Source organism: Nycticebus coucang, chromosome 20 (genome assembly GCF_027406575.1).
Source record: "Nycticebus coucang isolate mNycCou1 chromosome 20, mNycCou1.pri, whole genome shotgun sequence".
In the NCBI taxonomy this organism is placed as follows: Eukaryota; Metazoa; Chordata; class Mammalia; order Primates; family Lorisidae; genus Nycticebus; species Nycticebus coucang.
Genome location: NC_069799.1, coordinates 57259676 through 57286787, shown reverse-complemented (window position 1 = coordinate 57286787; position 27112 = coordinate 57259676). Strand labels below are relative to the sequence as shown.

General features: G+C 36.8%; 1 protein-coding gene across 6 annotated transcripts in view; it reads right to left on the bottom strand.

The window, feature by feature from the left end:
• The window catches only part of MINDY3 (MINDY lysine 48 deubiquitinase 3), a 68948-nt gene extending 50904 nt beyond the window's left edge, over positions 1-18044 (bottom strand). For 2 of the 6 annotated variants that reach the window (XR_008376178.1, XM_053572188.1), the window contains exons 1-4: positions 17718-18018; positions 7047-7126; positions 2886-2946; positions 344-517 (exon numbers count right to left, since the gene is read on the bottom strand). Coding sequence is in view for 3 of the 6 variants with exons in the window: in XM_053572188.1 (XP_053428163.1) it covers positions 344-517; positions 2886-2946; positions 7047-7126; positions 17718-17811 (409 nt within the window). In the remaining 3 variants the exon portion in view is untranslated. Of the gene's footprint in view, positions 1-343; positions 518-2885; positions 2947-5928; positions 6021-7046; positions 7127-17717 lie in introns of those variants that run through there. The other 4 variants (XM_053572186.1, XM_053572189.1, XM_053572187.1 and 1 more) reach the window with 4 other exon arrangements.
• Between the last annotated feature and the right edge of the window lie 9068 nt (positions 18045-27112).

Below are 27112 nucleotides of genomic sequence, written 5' to 3'. Positions count from 1 at the left end.
AAGAAAATATTAATATATCTGAAACTAAAGTATATAAAAATATGTCCTTTCAACTTTCTAAATAAGAGTTCTAAAGCTCAGAAGAGATTATCAAGCAGAACTACAACAATTTTTAAAACTTAAGAGATAACATTTCTTTTTCTTTATACAAAAAATCTCCTACTAATTAAAATCATTAAAAGGGAAATAAAAAAATTAAAGGAAATTAAGGCTCAATAATTAAGCTTAAGCTAGAAAAAAGATTTATCATGAAAATTTAAAATAGTTTTCCTTAAAAATTTTCAATAGTTTGATTAAAACAAAGTTATAAGAAAACACTTCAGGAAATAAAAATGTATCTTACAAGAATGTTCCACTTGGCAACTAGACTCTGCAGGACTCCCAGAAATACTAGCAGCTTCCTCAGTGGTCTTTCCTCTTAACCATGAAACCAAGCAGTATGATCCAGAGTTGTCACAACAAGTACTTTCTAAAATAGCACATAAGGTATGACAAAGGAGTTCCTTCTGCTCTTCCTCTAAAAATAACCAAAGTATAAGTTATAATGGATTTCTCTGAAAAATAAAAAAATCCTGTCATAAATAAAAATATTAAGAATGTGTTAATTTGATAAAAATCAAACATTTTAAGAATGAGAAAAAAATCCAAACAGATTTTAAATTATATTTTAGAAAAAATGTGCTTGTGGGTTAAAATATCAGCACTTTAAATAAAGCCATCAGTTAGAAAAGAAATCCTGAAAAAATGCAGTAGTTAGCATTATGAGAAAAAACATGCTACTTGGAATACCCTGACACTGATCGTGCTCTTCTTAAGCTGCAACGACAGCATTTAGGCCATGGATGGTTCCTTTACTGCAGAACTGAGCATAATGTAAAGGCCAGCTGAGACCTCTAATTTTTTCCCCTCTTCTAAATTAACCTAATGTCTTTGATCACTCTATCCCACAGGGATAAGAATAATGAAATAACACAATGTCAGCATATATAATAATACAATGCATTACACTAGCAGAGGCCATCGTGTTTATGCTGCATAATACGTGGGTCAGTACGAAAGTTTTGAGACAGACTGTATTATGGTCCATTATTTCACTTCCAAGAACTACAGTTGACAGCATCCTTTCTGATTTACTTTTACACATTTCAACTTGGCTTGGCTTATCGGTGAAGTTAGAGGGTTCCATTTGTTTCTGTCTGCATCGATTTTACATTTCTTGATTTTCGTGTATCTCAAAACTTTTGTAATGGCCCATGTAGAGCTCTGGACATTAGAATTTTTAGCAAATGGCATGAAGGCTCAGATCATCTCTTCCTGAACGTTTGCTGCCTTCTCCTTCTCAAACAGTATTACTGTCAAGAAGTGCTACTCTCTGCGACTTTCTAATGAAGGGGTAAGATGTGTACATATTCTTTACACAACTTTATAATACAAGGTGGTTTCTGTTTCTCTTAAGGGATCAGCAGTTCTTTGAGGACAGGAAATGTGTCGTTCGCTTTATACCACAGCATTTATGACATTTATGACAATGCCTTACAAGTTTTAGCAAAGTAAATGTAATTGTATGTAAGAACTGTTACAAATTTTATTAATAGAAAGTTCATGCTAAAAATAGTATCTCTTGAAGAGTTTCTTCTGTACTAAAATTTATTTTGCATTTCAGCTATCAATTAATTAAAAAATATTTTAGATACCTTAACTCTCATATTTAAAATCATTAGTAGAGCCTATGGTCATGGTTTGGAATATAAACTATTATGTCCCCGTTTTAAAAACTGTGAATTATTTTATTTTACCCTATTCTAGAAGTCATTGTAAAGTTCACATGAAATTATCTAAGAAAAGGAAAAAAAATCTTTGTAAACTGTCAAGTGGAATGCAAATGTTTCCTTTACTTAGATAATTCCATGTGAACGTCACAATGACTTCTAGAATAGGGTAGGATATATTATAATGCCCAGTTTTTAAAATGAGGATGTAATAGCTTGTATTCCAAACCAACTGCAATCATCCTGAGTTCTGCTCAGAGCTAATTAAAAAAGGGAAGCACAAATGCACATATTCTTTATGGTTTGCTATCAACTACCAGTTCTGGGAAATGCACCACTTTTCAGCAAGTGGTCAAAGGATTTTCCCTTTGTTATATTATCCTGTCTTATTAAATCTCTTAGAAAGAAGCCAAATTTGGAAATATGTATTTTAAAATTTAGAGTTACTGTTGATGAAGCATTCTGAAATATTTTAAAAAGACGCCTCTGGGGGAAAAAAACCATTGATTCTTTATTCTTTTAAATAGATTTTTTAATTAATTTTATTTTTTACAGGTGAGGTCCTGCTCTATCAACCAGGCTGGAGTACATTAATGCAATCATAGCTCACTGCAGTCTCAAACACCTGGGCTCTGTCAACCAGGCTGGAGTACATTAATGCAATCATAGCTCACTGCAGTCTCAAACACCTGGGCTCTGTCAACCAGGCTGGAGTACATTAATGCAATCATAGCTCACTGCAGTCTCAAACACCTGGGCTCTGTCACCCAGGCTGGAGTACATTAATGCAATCATAGCTCACTGCAGTCTCAAACACCTGGGCTCTGTCAACCAGGCTGGAGTACATTAATGCAATCATAGCTCACTGGAGTCTCAAACACCTGGGCTCTGTCAACCAGGCTGGAGTACATTAGTGCAATCATAGCTCACTGCAGTCTCAAACACCTGGGTTCAAATGACCCTCCCATTTCAGCCTCCCTAGTAGCTGGGACTACAGATGTGTCACTATGCTCAGCTTGGACGGATAATTTTAATTAAACTACTGCCAATGAATGCTATGCAGATGTTCTTTAAAAGGGAGGCTACAGTGAAAATTTTAAAAGGCAGTTGTCATACCTGAACAATCCCGCCAAGATGACTTCTCAGAAGAAAACAGTAGCTTCTTCAAAAGAAATGCCTTTATACAATTAAAACAATAATTAGTAAAATACATTATAAACATAAATTATTCTTTAATTTTAAGATGGGAAAAACTAATTTGTACCTTCCCATCCTTTGAGTAATTCTACAAAAACTTCAAATGGCTTCCTTTCACATGCAACATGAATGGTGTACAGTTATTTACTTATATTAACAAACCTGATTCTACATTCATAAAATTCTTCTCCCACAATACATATTTTCTGACAAGTAGAAGAACTGACCGAATAGACACATAACTGGAAATCACAGAAACTCACTGCTCCATTCACAAAATGAAAACCCTATGGAACGGGAACAAATCTTCTTTCTCTTAGATTCCTTGGGGTAAAAGAAATAGAAATACAAAGTGGTTCTGTTCTCTTAGCTCTCATCTGTGACACAAGAATAACACATTAGGGTCATCATTTTATTATCAGGAGCTCTTAACCTCCCAGTTTAACTCAAAAAAGCTATAGGATTCAAAAGAAAAACAATCATTTATAAACTTTCCCTTGAGTCAGTCACCTACATATTACATTGGTGACTTCACAGAAAGCAGTTCAGTGTAGAACAGTGTCTGCTTCTCAAACTGTAGTTTAATACTATTTGCATCCTAGGAACCTGACTTGTTGGTTTGAAATTTAGATCCTTGCACTCCATCCATTTCATCTGAATCTCAAGGGCAGAGCCAAGAAAATTAGCTTACTGTGCTATTCTCACGCCCATGTGTTTGAAAGCATTAGCGTACAGATTAAGAGGACTGCCTTTATTAGAAATTAAGAACACTGCTTTTATTCAGACAAGCCTACTTTGGAATCTCAGTTCCACTATGACTAACTAAAAATAACAGTACAAACTTCAAAAAGCTACAGAGAGGATAATATGAGAAAATCTATGGATTGTGCTTAGCACAGTCCTTGGCCCTAATAAGCAATCAATTGAAAACCTTTCTGAGTTAAACGAGGAAGAGCTCCTTACTTTTTAACCAGCTAAGTAATATTCTATTGTATTCACATAGAAATACAACCTACAGATAACATAATCAAATGCTTCTGATTCTTCTCCAAAATAAACACCATAAAATGGAGCAGTATAACTAGGTACAACATTTTGGAAGTAAGGTGGTGTCATCCACTATTTCACTACTAATACAACCGTGGTTTAATATTTTGATATACTTCCATAAGGTCTTTATTCTACATCTATTTTTAACTTTATAACAAGTAAAAAGCATAATGGGTATGTGATTATGATCTCTGCTTTTCTCTTTTTTTTTTTTTTTCAGACAGGAGTCTCCTTTTGTCCCACTCAGTAGAGAGCTGTAGCATCACAGCTCACAGCAACCTCAAAATCTTGGGCTCAAGCAATTCTCTTGCCTCAGCCTCCCAAGTAGCTGGGACTACAGGCACCCACCATAATTCTCAGCTATTTTTAGAGACTGGGTCTTGCTCTTGCTCAGGCTGGTCTCGAATCTGTGAGCTCAGGCAATGCACCTGCCTCAGCCTCCCAAGTGCTAGGTTTACAGGAGTGAGCCACTGCACCCCGCCCTGTTTTTCCCTTTTTCAATAGAATACATAACTATATTTTTTATAATCATAATTCTTAATCACTACTTGTCAAGCTATTTACCAACATTTACTTAACTATTATTTCATATTTAAATTATATTATTATACTTTGGACTTTTGCATTTTTTGCTACTTTAAATACATGAGCATCTTCTTAGATATAACTTTTTCCGTATTAAGGATTATTTCTTTAGGAAAGATTCATGGAAGTACAATTAATGCATCAAAGAATTTGCATTATTATAGTTCCAATTATAATGTAAAATTCCTTCCCAAAATTGAAGTGCAAATTATACAATCTAGCAGTATATGAGTGTGCCAGCATCCTCACACCCTTCCATGCACTGGCAATTATAATTTCATATTTAAAGATGAGAAAAAGAAATAGAATCCAATTACAGCTTTATTTTTACATGCTTGGATTCCTAGTAAGATCGGGCATTTCATATTTTTGTGCTGTATAGTATAATTCACCTGTTCTGATTGTATATTTATGCCCATTTCACCACTGGAGTCTTAGTGTTTTTCTAAGTAATTTGCACAAGTACTTGTATAACATGGACAATATCTCTTTATTGCTAATATTCACTGCAGATATTTTTGACTTTGGAAGTCATCATTTCTCTAAGAGGGTTGAGAATCCATTAATATTTAATTTTCCTATGGTTAATTAAATATTATTCCAATAATATATATTTGATATATAAGACTTAATTTCCTCCCTAAGTTAACCAGTCATATTGATGGCATTTATGAAACTTCATTTTATTTTATTTTATTTTATATGTTATCAGGTCTGTGATTATATTATCTGTTTGGTTCCATTATCAGGACTATTTTTCTGGCATAGTGTCATGTTCTAATTTTTATAGATTAAAAAAGTGTTACTATCTAGACTTACTCATTTCTCTCATCACTATTAATAACTTCGTTTTGACTTTTAAACTGAAATATTAACATAAAAATTTCTCTTATTAAAAATAATTTTTATTAAATCATAACTGTGTACATTTATGGGGTACAGTGTGCTGATTTGTGATTAAAAAAATTTATGTGACTCAAACTAAATTACTACCTCAAAAGTACATAATGGTATGTTCAGGATTTTGAGCATTACAATTATCCCTTATTATTAATACATAGCAAGCACCCTACTTAAAAAAGTGACTGTTTTTGAACAATTATTTTGAAATATACCGTATTTTATAAAACAGGAAACTCCAGTGGTATACCCTGCAATTCACTACATTTATAGAACTTTTATAAAAACCCTACTATTACTGAAAAGAGTGGCATGTTTATATAATCTAATTTACAGATATACAGAACAAAGAATCTTTAAATTCAGACACTATTCCTACTAGCAATCAAAATTTGCCTCTGTTACTCAGTACAATTGCAGTACTTACTAATTTATAGTTAAATTTCAGTCTTTATATTCTATAACTCCAAGGCAAGATTCAGACATTCAAATTTTTCTTCATTTTCAAAAATAAGTCCACTAAAAAAAAAGTTCGCCAAAAAAAAAAAAAAAAATCAACTTTACTTTTTACAGAAATAAAATAATGACCTACAAAGAATACATTTTGTAATCAACCACGAAAGGAAGCGTTATTCCTTTAGAGAAAACATTTTTAGTAATGTAAATGTATGGACATAAGGCTTGAGAGACAAATTTACTTTGCAGCTAACAGTTCACAAATGCATTCTTTATGCCCAATAAATAATGAATATCACATTAAATATGTATTTTCAAAACATGACAATTAAAACAAAAGTAAATTATAGCTAATCCTTTATAACAGTTTTATAGTTACTGCCATTCACGGACATTGTCAGCATTACAGTAAATTGAAAATTTAATTCTTAGCTTTAACAATGTAATAGTTTACAGTAAATTAGCATCTGAAATTCAAACAATGTAACACATAAAGATTCAAAATCCAATAAAGACACTCAGATAAACCCTATCTTCTATGTAAAAAGAAAATCTTTGATTTTTGAAATTATGTTTGAAATCTGTTGCTACCATTTTTATCTAAAAAGGCCAAAGCTATAGCCTAAAACAGTACATACTGCCACCTTATTTTTTAAAATTTTAAAGTTCTAGGCCATGAAAATATTAACTCATCAACATTTTAGAAAATAATTTTTATAGACAGAACAAATGAAACAATTCAAAATTACTATGACTGTACCTACATAGAGCATAAAATGTCATTACTTAATAAGATCTTTATATGAGAGAAGATGTTAAGATAAGTAATCACTAATTTTCTGGAACTCAGGGAACACCTAATATTTTTCCTTCAAAATAGAGAATGTCCAAAGGCTACTGTTGTGCAGCTCAATGTTCTAAATTCATTTTTATTTGGGTATTTATAGCAATTTGCATGAGCAAAAGTTTTGAGTTAACTAATCATGTTTCATGATTATGGACGTATAAAGTACAGACATTAGAAAACAAAAAAGTATGAAACCTTTCAACACGTTCCTTCTAAGGAGTGGGTAAAGGAGTCCATGTTACCTGAACAGGTGCAATCACAGCGCAGGGGCCACCTTCAAACTGTTCTAATGCAGATCCCTCCGATTCACTAAACACAAATCCTAAAAATGAAAGTAGTAAAGATAAAAATATAATTCAAGTAGTAGCTAAAAGAATTTTTCATGTACTCTGAGAAAGATCACTTATCACAATAGCAAAATACCTGCAAGTTATCAAGTACAATGGATCTTACGTTTTGAGGAAATCAAGGAAACTTTTTAAAAATGCTATGGAACCTATGTCCCCTCCCCCTGCACAGAAGTGTACACACACACGTGCACACACACACACACTCTCACACAATTCTGTGCCCAGGGACCCCTCAAAGGAGATAAAGTACAGTGAAAACATGCTAAATAATTCAATTTGCTCTGGTCTACTGGATTCAAACAACTTTGAGGACTCTTTCCATATAGTATCATTTCAATCTCTGAGTCAAATTCTATAAGCTAAAAATTAAATATCATAGATAGTAAATGTGCTGATATTGTCTCCATCTGAATTAAGATACTATTAAACCAACACTGATTGATAACAGCCAGTCGAAGTGCTTGAGAGGGTCCTGATCCAGGAGACAGGAGAGTCCTGGTCTTGGCTTTAGGATCTGTGCTCTTTTTATTCTATATAGCCTTCCTGGGTAATCTCATCTACCACCTAGGCTTTCCATTACTAGTTATAACCAAGTAATTCTCAAACTCAGCCCAGTGTGGAGCCCCAGACTTCAGAGTCTAAATCCTGTAACACAGTCCTGTATAATCTGGATTCTACCTGTATCTGCTGCTTCATCCTTTGTCACTCTTCCTCTTTAGACTCCAGCCACGCTGAGCTTCCTTCAGGCCCTCGGATATCCCATTTTCCCTCTGCTTTCTTACTCTTTGCACATCATGCTCCCTCTGCCTATGACACTTGCTAACACTTCCTGGGAAAAACTCTGACTTACCCTGTAGGGTAACCTAAAGTTTCACCCTAAGACAAAGTCCCCTTGGTTCAAGGCTCTGCATCCATTTCTACCTCACCTCGTGTCCACCTTATAGTTCAAACCACCATAATGTCTCACCCGGAACGCTATTAAGAATTTCCAACCAGACCTCCCTTCCTCCTTCCCAACTTGTATCTCTTTCAAGAGTTGCCAGAAGAGTATTTTAGAAATGGAAATCAGATTTTGTCACAGCCTAAAACATTTCACTGCAATTACAATAAAACCCAAACTCTGTTTTATGACCTAAAAGATGATATATGTCTATCAATCCAAATGACACTCAGTTCACTCTTGTCATGTCTACAAGGACTCTAGGTCTCCCTCTGGGGTCTGGACGCCGGCTGCTCTGTCTGAAAGCATCAAGCCCTCTTTCTCCCACTCTCTTCATCATACTAAATCCTTTGGAGTCCTCAGGACTCAGGTTGGGTAGTAACTCATCAGAGAGCTACTTCCTGACAAACTAAACTAAGTGGCCTCTCCTATCACCCCAGCACAAATGGCCCTTATCCTGCTCAGTATCCAATTACTGCTGGTTTTCTTGTCCACTGTCTGCCTTGCCTTAGGCATCTTGCCTGTTTTGCTGACCACTGTCTTCCCACAGTATGTGAAGCAGCTACTCAATTAATGCTTGCTCCTTGAAATTTTGGCAGAGAAGATAATGGGGGGTGTTTGTTTCTAGGAATGCCAAGGTCAGTTTCAAAAATGTGAGATAATCATTTGGGAACATTTAGAAGAAGTGGGAGATACTGGTCTGGGGCTTAGGGCAGGAGTGAGGGTAAGAGTCAGCAATTTGAATCATCCAAAACCCAACACTTAGAGTGAGTTAAAGCATGTAGAACAAAAATGATGAAGTTGGAAACATTAACAAGCGAGCAGAGGCTGAGACAGAAAAGCAGACTGACAGAGAGTAGAAAGGTTAAGAGAGAAATACATTCACTGAAGTCCTAGAAAGGAAAAATCAGAACCAAAGAATAATCAACTGCTGCAAAGGCTGCTGAGTACAGATGTAAGTTAAAACATTGGATTAAGTATGTCATTGCCAATACTAAAAAATAAAAAAAAAATTAGAATGTTGAGGAGAATAGCCAAATTCTAAAGCGTTAAAGTATAATTCAGATAGAAAAAGAAAAAGCAGTCTACAGTTGGCCCCTTCTATCTGTGAGCTCTGCATTTGTGGATTCAACCAGTTGCAGACAGAAAATGTACAGGGAAAAAAATAGTTAGGTCTGTACTGAACATGTACAGATTTTCTTCCTTGTCGTAATTCCCTAAACAACACAGTAAACAATACAGTATAACAACACAGCAGTTACAGCACATTAGGTATTGCAGACTTTAGGTACCATTAGGTATCGAGATGACTTTCAGTACAGAGGATGTGTGTGGATTATCTGCAAATACTGTTCCCCTTTGTTAGGGATTGAAGCATCCCAGTATATGAGGAGCTTGGAAACAGCAGGTAGTCCTCAAACGAAAGCCCCTGTGATATAGACAGACAACTGTATTACTGAACAGGTTTGGCAGAAGGAAAAAAAGAATTGTTATTTTTGTGGATTGAAGGGCTTGAGTTTAAAAAAAAAAAGAAAGAAAGAAAAAAATGCTCTGTTTTCTCTTCAGATCGAATAAATCTTTCTCGTTTTACTAAAAAAAAAAAAGAAAAGAAAAGAAAAGAAAGAAAGAAAGAAAAAGTGATTATAGACAGAAGAGAAGGTAGAAGGTCTCCAAGTTCTGAAGGAGAGCTGAGAACTGAGAAAAGTTCTGCAAGGCAGTCCCCAGACCCCTGAGGTCCTAGAAAGCCTTGCAGGGCTGCTGATTTTCACATTACTAAGACATTATTGCACTTTTCACTAGTTGACATCAACAGCAACGGTACAAAAGCAATGGTGGATTAAACTGCTGGTTTCTTAGCACATGTGAAGGCGGTGCCGCCAAGTTGCACTAGTAACCACCCTCATACACCCACAGACCCGATTTAAGAACCTCCTCACTGAGGCAGTAAAAACTAATTTTATTATAATAAATCTTGACCTTAAATGCAATGTCCCTTTTTAATATTCTGCGGGACAAAAATGTAAACTACCCATGAAGCATTTTTGCTACAAACCAAAGTATAATATAATGGTTGACAGTCATCTCAAAGAAAAGCATGTATAGTTTCCTGAATCACAAATTGAACTAGTTGCTTTTTTAAAATGGGGTGCTAATTTTGCTTCAAAGAATTATCTATAAACTACAATTATTCAGACTTAGGTAACTGACATTCTTCTCAAAAATGAAATAAATGAAATTGACACTTAAAACAAAAAGACAATATTTTTGCCAGTGGTAAAATTTTAAGTTTTCAAATAATTATTTGGAAAACTTGAGTTGTCTACAGTTGTTCTGATAAGATCAATGCCATGATTTCAACTTAACAGAGTATGAAGAGTTCACTGATGTGGCTGCAGATTCCATATTGCAACTAATCTCTCAAACACTCCACTTGTCAAGCTTTGGTGTGATATCCAAGAAGGACCTGCGTGCACTTCAACCAAGGCAACACAGTGGAAAAGACTGAACAGACGGCTAACGTGAGAACACAGCTGTCTTCTTACGAGCTAAACAGTAAAGATATTTGCAAAAATCAATACCATAGGTTCCAGTTCTTTATTTTCACACTAAAGTTCTTAATATGTAAGAGCATAATAGGCTCCTGAGTTAAAAAAACCTGAGAGCCACTGATATAGGAGAAGTAGTAGATCCTAGGAAGCCTGTAAGCTGATAATATAGGCAAAGAGAAAGTGAAAAGATGCTACGTATTGAGAGTGAGAAGAATGAGAGGGTAGAGAATGGAGGAAAATGCTAATTCCAAAAAACTTAACAAAAACTGATAAAGAGCTAAAAGCACTGAGGGTTTGTCTAAGGCTTAATTACCACGTTTGTAGTGGTGCTGGACACAGTTTTCTCCAGCAACACACAGCAGTGGGAGATCAATGAAAGTACAAGTGGAGAACTAGAAATAGGTGAAGGTTAATTAAACAAATACAATGAGGGCAGTGATAACTGAGAGTGCTGGTTATCACGTTAAGACAAGTAACTTTAAGGATCAATGCAGGGACAGGAGTCGAAGCCAAGAGGCCGTCGGTGCTTGCTCAGCTCTCCTCCTACAGGAATGAGAAGGGCCCAGGTGTTGTACCCAAGTGCACAGGAAAAAGGCTCTGCCAAATTTTCAGTGTATGAAATAAATGTGAATTAGCATTGGAGTCTTTCTAATAACGTAATGAAATTTTCAAGGTCCAGGGTGTGTCTTCTACTCAGAACTGCATTCCCGTGAGTTGCTTCTGCTTTATGAACATTCAATCTCCATGGAAAGAAGTCTAGGAAGATGCGCTTTCTGCCAAATGCTGTGAAATTCCAGAGTCTGGGTGTCTGAGGGTGGTAATCAATAATGGACAAAGGCTATTAGCCTATTTCACCTAAATGAAAATTAAATATCCTGTCCTAAACCAGGACTATACTAAGTAGGCTGCTTCTTTTATAAGGACTTACTTGAGTTTAAATTTCTCAAAACATAGAGTTATTTTTCTTGCCACCTATTCTCTCTTCAAATTATTTCCTATTTTTAAAGGAATTACTTACTACAAAACGGCTGTTTTTCTGACTGGATTTGAAATTAGCCATCTAAAGCATCTCATCTTAAACACGCAGTTTTGTATCACATCCCACAGTATTACAAATCACAAAAGTCTTTCCCAGTTTCACATTTTATAGACCATAACTAGTTTAAACCTGAGCCATGAACCTCTTTGCAATTTTCCAGTCTCTTATGTTCATATTTATTACTATACATAGATACATTATTCAAATCAGTAATTTGACTATTACAAGTTAGATCATCTTGGTTGAGTCAAATACCTGAACTGAACCTTAGTCCCCCAAAAACCAAAAAACGGAGGATAACTGCACTAGACCTCTGGTATCTTTCAGGGTTATTAAAAGGTTTAAATAAGATTTTTTAAAACTGTAAAGCATTAAACAAATGTTAAGACATTCAGATACTTTCCTGTCTTGGACTAAAAAACCACATTATGTATTCAAAGGACTAAGAAATGAACTTAGTTGTCCATGCTTACAAATTGTGGATTTAAAAAAATTGACTGTTAGGCAAATTATCATTTAGGTATGTTGGGGAAAGTAAAATCTATACGTAAATAAACTAAAAGGCTTCTAACAACAAAAATCTCTGAAATGTAATCCATAGCATTAGCCTCACTTAGGAAGAAAAATTAACAATGCTAATATATCATTTTACTATTTTGGTAAAATGTTAAATCACATTGTACTATACATCCAAACATACTTTCGAACTTTAACCCAAATGTTAACTCATGATATATTTTGTATCTGTATTATATTATATTTTATTTTTTTTTAGATAGAGTCTCACTTTGTCACTCTGGGTAGAGTGATGTGGCGTCACAGTTCACAGCAACCTCCACTTCTTGGGCTTAAGCTATTCTCTTGCCTCAGCTTCCCAAGTAGCTGGGACAATAGGCGCCCACCACAATGCCCGGCTATTTTTGTTGTTGTTGTTGTTGGAATTGTCCTTGTTGTTTAGCAGGCCTGGGCGGGTTCAAACCCGCCAACCTCAGTGTATGTGGCTGGTGCCGTAACCACCGGGCTATGGGCACCCAGCCAGTATCTGCATTTTAATTGATCCACTGTCTCTGTTATTTGTTAAATCTCATGTTTTTTCAAATTGTTAAAAAACTGGTGTATACTGAAAGCCCAAAACTCTAACTTTAATCAACTACACCTCTCCCCACCCCCACAAAAAATGCACACTGTTACAAACAGCAAAATTCAATTTCTCTCTTTCTGATCAATCTTTAGGTGAAACAATAAAATAATTTAATGCTTTGAGAAAGAAAAAAAAGAAATCAGGTATTGGCAAATGACAGTCCTAATCTGCTTGTATAAAGAACCTGTGGAAATAGCCACGCCCACACTAGGTATGGCTGCTTTTTGCTGCAACAGCACAGATGAGTGCTGAGACAGAGACAACCAAGGCCACAGCCCCTTTACAGAGGTCTGCCAGCACCGAGCTAGACAATCAATACTGAAAAGAAAACAGATTCCCAGTGAGTCAAAACGTTTTCATTTAGTACTACTTCTGATAGGTCTAGCGATTCAATTCTTGTTTTGCTTACACTGGAATGTGGTCAGTCTGACCTCTTCCTACCGTCTCCTGTACTATACCCTGGTACCAGCCACCTTTCCTCCCCGGGATTATGGCAGTTGACTCTGGTCTGATCTTGGCTGTCTCATTTAATCAACTACAGTCTATCTTCAAACATATCAACTAGGTCAATCATTTAAAACCATGTCAGATCATGTCTCCCCTCTGCTCCAAACTTTCCAGTGATTCCACTTCATTGAGAGTAAGAGTCAAGATTTTTAGAACAGCCTAGAAAGCTTTTATGATATGAGGCTACATTATCTCTTACATGATCCTTTATTATTCTCCCCTTCTTTCGCTCCCTCTCCAGCTACACTAACCACCTTCCTGTTCCTTGAACAATAGGCCAGGCATATTCTGCATGAAGCTTTTTCATAATGGCCATTCGCTCTGCCTGGAAACACTCTTTCTTCAAATGTCTGCATGACTAGCAAGTGACTCCAAGTGTTTGCTCAAATCTTATTTTGAAATGAGGCCTACCAATGGACAAAAGAAGTAAACCTAAGACAGTAAACTTAAACAGTAAAAAATCTAGAAGAAAGTGGGAAAAATATCGATCTTGGGAAAGAATTTATGAGAAAGACCCAAAGGCAACTGCAGCAACAACAAAAATAAATGGGACTTTATCAAGTTAAAAAGTTTCTGCACAGCTAAGGCCACAATCAACAAAGCATAGAGACAATCTCAGAATGGGAGAAAGTATTTGCATGTTTTTGCATGTTACGAAAGTGACAATGAGGTAATAACCAGAACTCAATCAAATCAACCAAAGAACTCAAGCAAATCAACCAAAAAAGAGCAAGAAACTCATTAAACATTAACAGACTCTTTATTCCTGAAGACAGTCAAATGGCCAACAAACTCATGAAAAAATGCTCATTGTCTCTAATTATTGGAGAAATACCGATCAGAACCACTTTGTGGTACCACCTAACCCCAGCGAGAAAGGCCCCCATCACCAGGTCCTGAAGCAAGAGATGCTGGCATGGGTGAGAGAGAAGGGAAACACCTGCACTGTTGGTGGAATGCAAACTAGTACAGCCTTTATGAAAAGAAGTATGGGGAGTCCTCAAAGAACTAAAGACCTCCCAATTGATCCTGCAATCCCATTACTAAATATCTACCCCAAAGAAAAAATGTAATTTTACTATAAGGACATATGTATGAATGTTTATAGCAGCCCAATTTACAACTGCAAAGATGTGGGAACAACCCAAGAGCCCTTCAACCCAGAAGTGGATTAATAAGCTGTGGGAAATGTATTTCCTGGATTACTGTTCAGTCATAGAAAAGACGGAGATTTTGCATTTTTTGTTGCAACAGGGATGGATTTAGAGGACACTCTGCTAGTATCACAAGAATGGAAAAGCAAGCATCACGTGTACTCAATGCTAATTTGAAACTTGTAGATTAACAAGATGTTCTTGATGAGCGGAAAAACTCAATTAAATCAGCAGGGGAAAGTGGGGGGAGGGGTAATTAGCAGGTTCCTGCCCAGTGGGAACAATGTGCAGGTGTATGGCACGCTTCCTGGGTGAAGGGCACAACTACAACTGACTTTACTTTGTAACCTAATTGTATGTCCCCTCATATTAATCAGAAACTTAAAAAAAAAAAAAAATGAGGGCTACCCAGGGTATCCCAGCCTAGGCCTCCCTTCTCCCTCGCCTTGTAACTATTTATGCTCTAAATTTACACTACATTATGCTGATTGTCTTTCTTCCCACCCTACTGAAGAAGGGCCTGCAACACTGGTATAGTTGTATGAAGAAGGAAGAAAGTAAGTGGTGCTAGTAAGCTACAGAAGTGAAAAATACTTTAAAAAAATACTCTAGGCAATTCAGCAGAAAGAAAGCACGGAGGCTCAAAGGGGCAGGGCGCCATATGGCAGAGGTGGCAGGTTCAAACCCAGCACTGGCAACAACAACAACAAAAAAAAAAAGAATACATTTTCAAGTTGTTAAAAAAAAAAAAACAGCCAACTTCACATCCTTCAATTATGGGACTTATTACTTTTAAAATAAAAGCTGATCAAATAAAAAAGACAAAAAAACTCATTCCACGCTTTTTTTTTTTTTAAAGAAAAAGGATTTATGGAAAAGAATTATCTAAAATTGCCAAATCAACTATGTGCCATTCCTCCAGCTTACTGTTTTAACAACATTTCAAAATAATTTTAACTTGACCAATGTAATTTCATAAATAGAATATTTCTCTAGATATAAATGTATATTTTCTCTAAGCATTTTACACCTGTATCTTGCTTCCAGCAGACTGAGATTGCAGTGTTCAGTTCAAAGCACAGTTGCAGACGATGAAACAGTATCGGAATTGATGTCACATTACTAATGCAGCAAAGCAGCGTCTTGTGCCTCTTCCCACAATCCCAAACGACTGCTACAGTGTTATTTAGCAATGGCCGCTAAGAATGAACAAATGCAGAAGGTAACAGTTAACATACCAAAACCTGCAACAGCACTTCCCTGATTCAGAGATTGAAAAAGTACATGTTTCGTTGCCTTAAAATACTGATCAATGTAAGAGCTTGAAGAATTACATATCCACAACGGAACTGCACTCTCTGAAATGCAAAAGAAAGAAATCCTGTATTTTGAAATGGTGTTGAGTGAACTAATCTTGCTAAGGAACTTCCGCATGACTAAATGTGGCATAGCATTCTAATAAGTCGCTATAAAGTTTTATTTAGGATAATCCATCAAGAAAATAATTTATTGTATTATAACCACAGATCTTTGTCTTAGTCCACAATTAACTGCTTACTAATTAATCTAGCAATAGCTACCATTTACTGAGTTTTACGACATGGGAAATATTGCGCAAAGTGCCTATGGGTATTCACAAAAGCTTTTAGTCCTCACAACAACCCTCTAAAGTTGGCACTATTACTGTATCTGCATTTTACAGAGAAAGGAAATGACCCTTTAGTCAAATAATATGAAACTGCAACCCAAGTAGGCCTACTCCAAACACTGGCTGTTAATCATTATTAGAACTGCCTGAGTTTTCTTTGAATTTCCATCAAAGAATAAATACATACAAGCTACATTGTGAAACATTTATTAAACTTTAACTGATTACAATAAAAACTTTTCTTAATCCTTCATGCTTGTATTTTAGAGCCACTTACTATTAAAATAAATAAAAGTGGGAAGTTTTAAAAGAAAAAAAAACTGCAAATGCAGCAGATCCCCAAGATCAGTTAATTGACATAATCAACATGTAAGAAGAGCCAAAGTTATTACATGTAACGTTCAGAAACTCAAAGAAAAAAAAATGAAAACAGCCGCATTAGGAGTTTGAAACTTGGAACTGACTCCCAGTTCTCTCAATTTCTGCAACCTGTTCCAGTCATTTACCTTTATGACTCATTTGTCTCTTGAGCAGAACAATAATGATCTGAACAACCCAACTGACTGTTAATACATCATGATTTTTAATTTTATTAGCTCTTAACAGAGACATATATGGAAGGGGAAAAACAGATGACTTAAATCCTGAACTTTTGGTCCAAAATACACATTTTGAAATAAGGATTTATATTTATTATCCCACAAGTCCCTAAATCCTTTGGGAACAGGTGTATACAAAATAAACGTTTTAATAATAATAGTGTTTTGCACACCTACATTATGGATCCTTCTGACTCCAAAAGCTATCATCTTAACCTCACCGGAACTTTTCTAAAGTCACATTAATGTGTCATTTGCGCCTAATACCTAATCAAATCTTAGGTATTAGGCATAATTACCAGTATAAGGTGCCCAGCTCAGATCCTGGCACAGCACAGGAATACAAAGTTATTTGATTGTTGTCTGTACTATTAATAAATCTTATGTAAGTAAAAATCTTGTTCATGTTACATTAGACACACAGAGGAAATGTTGTGATGCACATTCCTTTTTAACTGTAACAGACGCTAAACCCTCTGAAAATCGAGGATAATTTGGGACAACTCTGTAGCCTGCAACATTGTGTTTGTATGCCGGGTACCACGCCTAACCACATAAAGCGAAGACAAACAACAAAACTGCTTTCTGGAATTAGCCACCTTGACTTTCCCCTGGACGTGCCTCTCTCCAAAAACAGACCAAACACCTATATAGGAGGCGTAAATATACAGCTGGCTACAGCACTCCTTAAGAAACTGACACCGGGTCACTTCTTATATTTTACTTATATAAGAAGTCTTCAGGGTCGCCCCTTTCTGCCCAGCTGCAGGGCAGCCCGGAGAGGAAGCTGGCGCCTCGGGTCTTTAGCGAACAACTGTAACCCTTCTCCTACTCGACCTCCCCCTCTAAGGCTGGCAGGGCGTGTCCACCAAGTCCAGTTTCAGCGCTGAGAACCGGACCTGGGACCAAGTGTGGGGCACGCGGGGGTTGGAGCTGGAGGCGCCACCGCCAGGCGGCGGCTGCAAGGGCGAGACCAGCCCGGGTACCTTGCGTCCAGCGGCAGAAGATGGTGTCGGAGAGGCCGGGGCTGCTCTGGGTGCCCCACACCAGCTCCATCAGCTCTTTAGTCAGTTCGGACATGATGGGGCACCGGCGGGCGGGTCTTCGCGGTCAGGACTCCTGCCCCGGAACATGGGGAAGGGGCAGCCTCGGAGACAGGAGCGGCGGGACGGCAGCGGCAAACGCGTTGGAAGGTTGGAGGGCAGGAAGACCAAGGGACAGAGAGGGGCTTCCAAGGACCGCGCCTGTCAACCCGGGAGGCAGCGGCAGCGACGAGTTTCCCCTACGGAAGTGGGCACTTCCGGCTCCGCTTTTGCTCCCGCCCCCAAGCCCGGAGGGCTCGCGTCACTCCCCGGAAGCGGAAGTAGGGGGCGGGGAAAGCCGCGGGAGGCGGTGCGGGCGGCCTGTGGGGTTTGGGGGTCGTCTTTGTGGTTTAGGTGGGTTCTGTATTTGGAGGGCATGTCATGTGCTTGTATTGCGGGGGTGTATTTTCTGCTTTCCTGGAATACTCCTTTTCCTGAGCGGCCGATCCGGTCTCAGCTTGGAGCCTGAGCTCCCAGCCCTAGTGGCTAGAACATATGCCCATCCCAAAGTATATTATTGATTTTGCAAAACTAAGGCTAAAAGGCAGCGGTTGAATCACGGGTAGGTAACAACTTCCTTGCCTGTGCAAAAAGCTGCTTATAAGTTAGAGGCTGTCCACCTCCGTGGTTCTATAAATCATACAGAGTCAAGCCGACTAGTACCTAAAGAATGCCACAGAAAGTGACGTGATGTGCGTTAGAAATGCTTCTTCTACTAGATGTAGCGCAGAATTGTAAGGCTATTTGTAGGGAAACAGGTTCAAAGCAACCTGCCTGTGAATGTTACAGCATTTTCATCACCAGTTTTTGAGACGGTAGGGCATGAGGGCAACTCCTGGACTAAAATCCAGGTTTTAGACATTGAGCAGCAATGAGATGAATTTAGTTTAAGTGAAACTTATATTTCTGCAGCTTAAAAAAGGAGAGCTTGTATTGCTTGATAGTTAAATTTAAAACAAGGGAAAAATCAGATTTTTTTTTAAAGATGGTGTTTTTTGGGGGTGGGGGGGGTGGATGTTCTGTAAGGAGATTTTTGTACGCCTGGGAAAACTTCAGAGAAGACTTCATAGAAGTTTGAGCTGGATAGACTTGATAAAGAAGAAGGGGTGGATGTGTGTTGAAAATAAAATACTTTTGTGGCAGAATTCTGTATTTGTAGAGAAATGAGTCAAATCTTATTATGGAGGATGCAATGTACTGAATTGTGCCTTTCCAAAATCCGTATGTTGAAGCCCTAACCCCAAATGTATCTGTATTGGGGACCCTAATTCAAAAGGACCAGTGTCCTTAGAAAAAGGAAGAGGGCTTTCTTCTCCCTCTACACACAAAGAAGAAAGGCTGTGTAATGACACAGCAAAAAGGTTGCCATCTACAAGCCAGGAAGAGAGGCCTGTTTAAGCCACTCAGTCTGTAGTATTTTATTATGGCAGCCATAGCTAACTATTGCAAAATCTTAAGAAGATTTAATGCTGTCTTAAATACAGGCGTACCTCAGAGATAACTGTGGGTTCCAGTCCACAGCATTGCAATAAAGTGAGTATTGCAATAAAGCAAGTCATACAATTTTTTTGGTTTCCCAGTGGATATAAAAGTTATGTTTATAATATTCTGTAGTGTAGTAAGTGGGCAATAGATACTGTTAAGTCTTAAAAACAATGTAAATACATACCTTAATGTAAAAAATACTGTTGCTAAAACATGCTAACAACTATCTGAGCCTAAAGCGACTGGTAATCTTTCTTCTGTGGAGGGTCTTGACTCAGTGTTGATGACTGCTGACTGATCAGGGTGGTGGTTGCCGAAGGTTGCCGTGGCTGGGGAAATTTCTTAAAATAAGACCGTAGTGAAGTTTGTTGCACTGACTGACTCTCCCTTCACAAAAGATTTCTCTGGAGCATGAGATGCTATTTGATAGCATTTTATCCACAGTAGAATACCTCTCAAAATTGGAATCAGTCCTCTCCAGCCCAGCAGTCGCTTTATCAACTAAGTTTATGTAACGTTCTAAATCTTTTGTTGACATTTCAACAGTGTTCACAGCTTCTTTACCAGGAGTAGATTTCACGTCAAGAAATCACTTTATTTGCTGATCCATGAGAAGCAACCCCTCATCTGTTCAAGGTGGATCATGAGATTGCAGCAATTCAGTCACGTCTTCAGGCTCCGCTTCTAATTCTAATTCTCTTGCTTCCCACCACATCTGCAGGTTCTTTCTCCATTGACGTCTCGAACCCCTCAAAGTCATCCATGCAGGTTGGAATCAGCTTCTTTCAAACTCATGTTTAACACCACCTTCCAAGGTGTCATTCAATGACCATGCACCTTCATAGTCATACCCTTGCATAGTCCCTTCCCATGCTGACAAGGGCTGATCTATGTGAGCAGTAGGATATCAGGAAAGTAATGGTATGTGATTTCCAACAGTAGGTCATTAAAAGTATTGCAGTTTCTGCCTGGTATCTTGGCTCTTTTTCTTTGTGGGAGGCCACCTGCCGTGCTGTGAGGACACTCAACTCATCTGTGGACAGACACATAGAAATTGAGCTTAGATCTTCCAATCCCCAGTCGCAGATCCCATTTCTTTATTATCAGGGCTCTGACTGAGACAAAGAAAATGAGGCTTTCTCTCACATTCTGCTACTCTCACAATAAAGTCTGGGTCTGCCCTTCAGTTGTGTTTGTTTCTCCCACTGTATCAAATGAAGTGGAGGTTATGTTTATTTGTTTTTATTTATTTAAGTGCTGCCAAGGAGAATTTTTGATTTTCCTGTTATGTCTTAGGTTGCTAATTCATAAATGCAAGTCTATTGTTTTCCTATCTTTAACATTTCAATGGTATTTACAAAGTGGACAGTCTTTGTAATGTGAACATCGGTCAGATATTAGCTGCAGGTTATCCCTGTGGCTCTAATTTGGTCAAAGATAATTCTTTGCAGAAAGAGACAGTTGTAAACCTTAACTGTCCCGAATGGACAGGTGCTGGGGGAGAGAAATACTGACTGGTTCAGTGAAAAGGATCTAGGTAGAGACTAATAGCATCGATACACACACCAGAAATGAAAGGAGCCTTTAGCAAAATCATACTTATAAGGAAAAATTTCCCTTTTAGATTGGCAGCAAGAAAAATCTGCCCACAATCATCACTTCTAGGCAACATAATAAAGGAGACCTTAGTCAGAGGATAAGAAAGAAAAAGATTAATAAGGGAAATGCAAAGTTATCCTTATTCATTCATAGTCTGTCTCATATTTCATTTTGTAATTAGCACTTTCTCTGGACTTCTATAGTGCACTCTACCTTTAACACTCAGGATTTTTCTCTCCCAGTGTTACCTGTATTTTTTTCTGGGGCTTGCCTGACTGTGATTCTTTCACGTCATCGATGGATCCCTATTGACGGACAGGTTGAGACTCTAGTAAATGCATATGAAATTGAGCTGCTTAGTTTTTTCCAATATGGTAATCCACCCTTATCTGCAAAGCCTATGTTCTAGAGCTCCCCACAGATGTCTGAAACCAGGGATAATACCAAGTCCTATACACATGGAGTATTCCTTATTTGAAATGCTATGGACCAGAAGTGTTTTAGATTTGGAGATTTTTAGATTTTATAATATTTGCATCATATTTACCAGTTGAGCAGCCCTAATCCCCAAATCCAAAACCTGAAACCCCACAATGAGCATTTTCTTTGAACATCATGTTGGTGCTCAAAAAAGTAGGGATTTTGGAGCATTTTGGATTTTGGATGTGGATGTCTGAATTAGGGTTACTCAAACTGTAAGTGTTATGTGTTTTTCCTGTACATAGGATGACGTTTAATTTATAGATTAGGCACAGAAAGAGATTAACAAAGATAACTAAAAAGAGAACAATTATAACAATATACTGTGGTACAAGTTACATCGATGTGGTCTTTTTCTCTCTCTCAGAATATCATATTGTACTTACCCTACTGGAGCATGGGTAACTGAAAAACTTTCTGTTGTTTCTAAACTTTCTATAGCAAATGGGGGGAATATTGTATAATACCAAACTTCTTTCACATTCTGGAAAAGGAATGACAATTTCTTTTGGGTAAAGCTCAAAATCTGGATGGACTTGGACAGCCAGAAAAGACTGTTCTGCAGTTTGACTACATACACAGTCGTCAAATAAAACCTGGTTCCATGAGTTTGAAACTGCTTTTGATTTAATCCCAGACTCTGTACCCAATTTTCTTGGTTTTCTTCACCAGGAGCTGTCCACATTTGCTTGGCTCAAAGTTGATGTTGGAATGTTGCATAGAAAACCAGAGGAGGGAGATGTGGATGGTCATTAGCTCCCTGGTTCAATCAGAGTCACAGTCACCAGCGTGGCTTCTGTCCAGGCCATGTTTACCGAAAGATAAATGACCTCTGCCTCAGACCTTTTTGTTAGAAACACTCTGCAGGTTTGGGAAGCAGCCTCAGGTGGAATGGGAGCCGAAACAGACAGAGGCCTGGTTCACATGAGCACCTTCGAAACAAACAGCAGAGCCCCAAGCCTGGCTGCTTCTATTTTCTTTGCTTTTTATCTTTCAGAACTTGTAATTATAAAAAAAGTTAAACATAAAATAAAGGGAGAGGTATAATAAATTTCCGTCAGCTAGATTTAAAAATTAAATCTTTTGTTTCATCTGTTTTTGGTAAATTTTAAAATACTAGGTATAGATATCCCAACAATTTACCCCTAATTATTTCAGTTTGCATCTCTAATTATTAAATCTTTTCTACAAAACCACATAATTATTACATCTAACAAAGTTAACAATAATTCCCTAAAATAATTTAATATCAGTGTCTATCTAGACGTGTCCATTTGGTCCCACAATGCCTTTTACAGTTAATTTCTTCAGGCCATGATTCAATCAATGACAATATACAGCATTTCTCTAAAGAATATTTTAATGTAGAACATACTTCTCCTTTCTTTCTTTCTTTTTTTTTTTCCATGACTTTAATTTGTTGAAGAGACTGGATCAATTTTCCATTAGAGCATTGCTTTTAAAAAAAAATGTACATGGGGCGGCGCCTGTGACTCAAGGAGTAGGGTGCCGGTCCCATATGCCGGAGGTGGCGGGTTCAAACCCAGCCCTGGCCAAAAACCACAAAAAAATAATAAATAAATAAATAAACAAATAAAAGGAATTTCTTTAAAAAAAAAAAAAGTATGTGATTTTTTCTTTCTGGGGTTATTTGATTTGTACCTAATTATAGGTTTTGGTATTTTCTATAAACTGAAATGTACATCTTTTAGGTGTATCATATTTAATTTGAACAAATCAATTAGATGGAAAAACACTTGTTTGTGAGAATATCCTAATAGCTGGGCATGGTGGCAGGTGCCTGTAGTTCTAACTACTTGGGAAGCTGAAGCAAGAGAATTTTTTGAGCCCAAGAGTTGGAGGTTGCTGTGACTATGACCCATGGCACTCTACTCAGGGCCTCAGAGTAAGACTATGTCTCAAAAAAAAAAAAAAATAGAATATCTTAAGAATAATGCTGTGTTTTTTATTGTATCTCATCAAAAGCTGGACATGTAATAAAGATTATGGGCTGAAAGTGTCATCCCAAGTAATCTGTGGGCTCTAGCTTTGGCCTATGACAGTCCAATTCCCTATAAACCTTTTAATCTAATGGTTTGGCATCCACTGAAAATTCTTGCTTGAATCAATTATTTCATCGGGAGTTACAAAATGATAACATTCTGTTTATTGCTGTTCTTTTTTCTAACTTATTGAGCTGTATCACTGGTGAATGACTTTTCAACTTTTATAATGTGTTGTAATATTTAACATCTAGTTTAGTGCTCAAAAATTAGCATTTAAGAATCACACAAATTTTAATATATAGTATTTTCATAATTATCATTCACTTCAACTGTTTTATGACTCCCAATATTTTCTTCCTTAACCCCTTAGTTATTTACAAGTAGATTTTTAAAATCTTCAGACATCTCTTAGAGTTATCGACTATTAATTTCTTTTTTATGTAACAATTTTGGACAAGATATTATTAATTTCTAGTTTAATTATATTTTGGTCAGAGGGCACAGATGTTATGATCCTAATACGTTGGTATTTCGTGAGTCTGGCTTGATTGGGGAGAATATCTGCTATCTGATATTTTTGATCTCTTACCAACAGATTAAGAGGTTAATTCATTCTTTTATCCATCTGTAGCCTTGAAACTTTTTGAAATTTAGTTGATCTGGCATTTAGAGAGGAGAATATTAAATCAGCCACTGTTAAGGCAGACTTAGCAATATGTTTCTTTTTTCTGTTTTCTGTTTTTTGTTGTTGTTGTTTGTTTGGTTTTTTTTTTGAGACAGAGTCTCATTCTGTTGCCTGGGCTAGAGTGTTATGGTATCGGCCTAGTTCACAGCAACCTCAAATTCCTGGGCTCAAGTGATCCTCCTGCCTCAGCTTCTTGAGCAGCTGGGATGACAGGCATCCTCCAGGATGACAGGCTAATCTTACTATTTTTAGTAGAGATGGGGTCTGACTACTGCTTAAGCTGGTCTTGAACTCCAGAGTTCAGGAGACCCTTCTGCCTCAGCCTTCCAGAGTGCTAGGATTATAGGCATAAACCACTGTGCCTGGCCAGCAATATATTTATTTTATCAAGCATTGCTTTAAATATTGCTGTATTATATAGTAGGAGCCTATACATTTAATGTTAGCATATCTGACTATTTATATATAACATATTATAATAAATAATAGTAGTGTCCAATATTAGCTCCCCTTGTTTGTATAATCCCTAAATCAGTCTTCATATTGTTTTTTTAGTTAAGATTTGTGAGGTTTACTAGTTATTGCTTTGTTTTTAATTTGTTATTGCCTCTTTTTAAATTTAATTTCCCACATCATAAGGCATATATTTCTTGAATTCTTCTAATGAGAAACTTTTTTTAGTCACTAAATAATTATTGTAAAAAGTGTGTTTGGGTTTTCATTATCCTCAAGTAATAACTTGGCTAGGATAAAAATTTTAAGTGCTAAGTTCTTACTAGCCATGTGACTTTGAGAATGCTACTTTACTTCATTGTTCCTCAGTTTTGAAAATTCAAAATTGCAACTTAAGGGGTTACTACAAAGTTTAAATTGTGTCAGTTAAGAGATTTAACATTAGTGACCCCCTTAAACAGTGCTGGCTGGTGGCAAGTGGCACATAAATGTTTGTTAAATCAAAATAAAACGAGAGGAGTTTTGCTTTCCCTCCTTCCTTAAAGTCTGCTGTTTATTTTTGCTTTTGAAAAGTCTGTGGTTTATCTAATTGTCATTCCTTTCTAGAAAACCTGTCTGTTCTGTCTGCATTTGAGACCACTTCTTAATCTTTAGTTTTCTGCTATTTCTCTGGATTATCTGGGGGTGTTTCATTTCTATTTATCCTATCTGGTTGTGGTGTATATCATCAACTGGGTGATTTATGAGCTTTCATCAATTTGGGAAGAATTTCATTCATTTCATTTTTAATATTTTCCATCCATTATTCCATGTATTATTCATCTCTGGCAATCTGAATAGACGGATGCTGAGTTTACTCATTCCTGCTTCCACCTCTCAACTTCTCTTTCTTATTTTCCATTTCTTTATCTCTCTCTGCGACATTATACACCTGCAATAAAATTTTCCATTCATTAATTCTCTGGTTAGCTCTGTCTTACCTGTTTTTAACCAACCTATTGAATTTCAAATCTCAATCATTATAGTTTTTATTTATGCAAGATTCATTTGATTGTTTTTCAAATTTGAAAGCGTATGATCTTGTTTTCTAACTCAATTATGATGAAATGTTTCCATGTTAGTTTTATGCTATTTTGAGTTGTAAACTCATCTTTAGTGGGGCTTTTCTTTTCTTTTTTTTGTTTTTTTTTTTTTTTTGCAGAAATCCTGTATGGCTAGATAGTCTAAAGGGAGTATGGGTCCTCCAAAGAGGCTTTGAATTGAGTTCATTGAGGACACCACCAGTGATATTCTGCAGTAAAGAGCCATAGACAGAGTTCATGTTGCTCTCAGCTGTATCTCCTTGGATCACATAGATAGTGGACACAGGAACTTTGGCTAATGTAAGGAAAATTCCATTATCACAGATTCCCAGATTTGACATTTTATTTATGCATCTAGATTCCAAGTCAAGATAGACAATGATTCTTGTCATTTTCCTGAATTGGTGAACCTATATGTATTTTTCCTATGTCACATTCTCACTAAGGGTACATCTGTATTTGAATGGCTTGGTTTGCGCTAGTGATGTCACACAAGTTCAAGTTATTATCCTTTGATTTGAGCCCTTTAAAGCAAAAGAACTTTGAAATTAATCCCTATCGTCTAATACATATACACTTTCCTCCAGGGCAGCTGAGGACTAGTCAGCTCCTCAGCTTGTAGCTCTGGTTTTCTGCGTTCTTCTGGTTTCCCCTGTGGGGACATCCCTTCCCTTTTTCCAAGTGTTAAGTATGTATCTGAGAGGGTGTTTGCCATGTGATTAAAAACTTAAAATGTATGCGTAGGTTATTTAGTCCAGCATATTTCAAAAAAATTAAGTCAAAATTTCCCAAAATGTGTTCTGTAAAATCCTAATGTTCAATCCAACGTTACTATGTATTGTATGAGAAAAATCGATGTTAACAGTATTTTTTCTCCTAAAACTTACATTTAAATATATGTAAGAAAACGAATCTTATATATTTCTTATGTAGATGCAATGATTAGCCCTTATAAAAATGCTGTACCATTCTACAGAATTCCAGAAATTGAAAGGAGCAATTGATGTAACCAAATCAAACATCATCTAGCCACCTCACTCACGTGTCTTCTGATCAGTGGTCACTTACCTGCGTTCTCTGCCTTGACTTGTAATTTGGCCTTTCTGTCAACAGATGGTACCATTGCACTATAATTTGAATTTTGTGCAAGAACAGCCGATTTTGCAGTTGCACAATAAGCATCTTACTTTTTTAGAGGCTCTGTCACTGATTTTGCTGCTTAAAAAATCTTTGATCTTAGGATAAAAAAAAATCATACGGTTAAAATTATATTGTAGGATTGCAGGCCGTGTGTGCTATTTTGTCTACAAGGCACATAATAAACAAAAAGATATTCATAATAAGCAGCTATAAATTCTGACATCTAGAGAATATCCACTGTAATATTTTAGACCATGACAATTCTCATTTTATTTTCATTTTACAGCTTTTAAAACACTGCTATGCATTTGTAAAAAACTCTGCTGTTTTTTTTAATACCAAGAAAAGCAAGAAAATACCCAGTGCCTA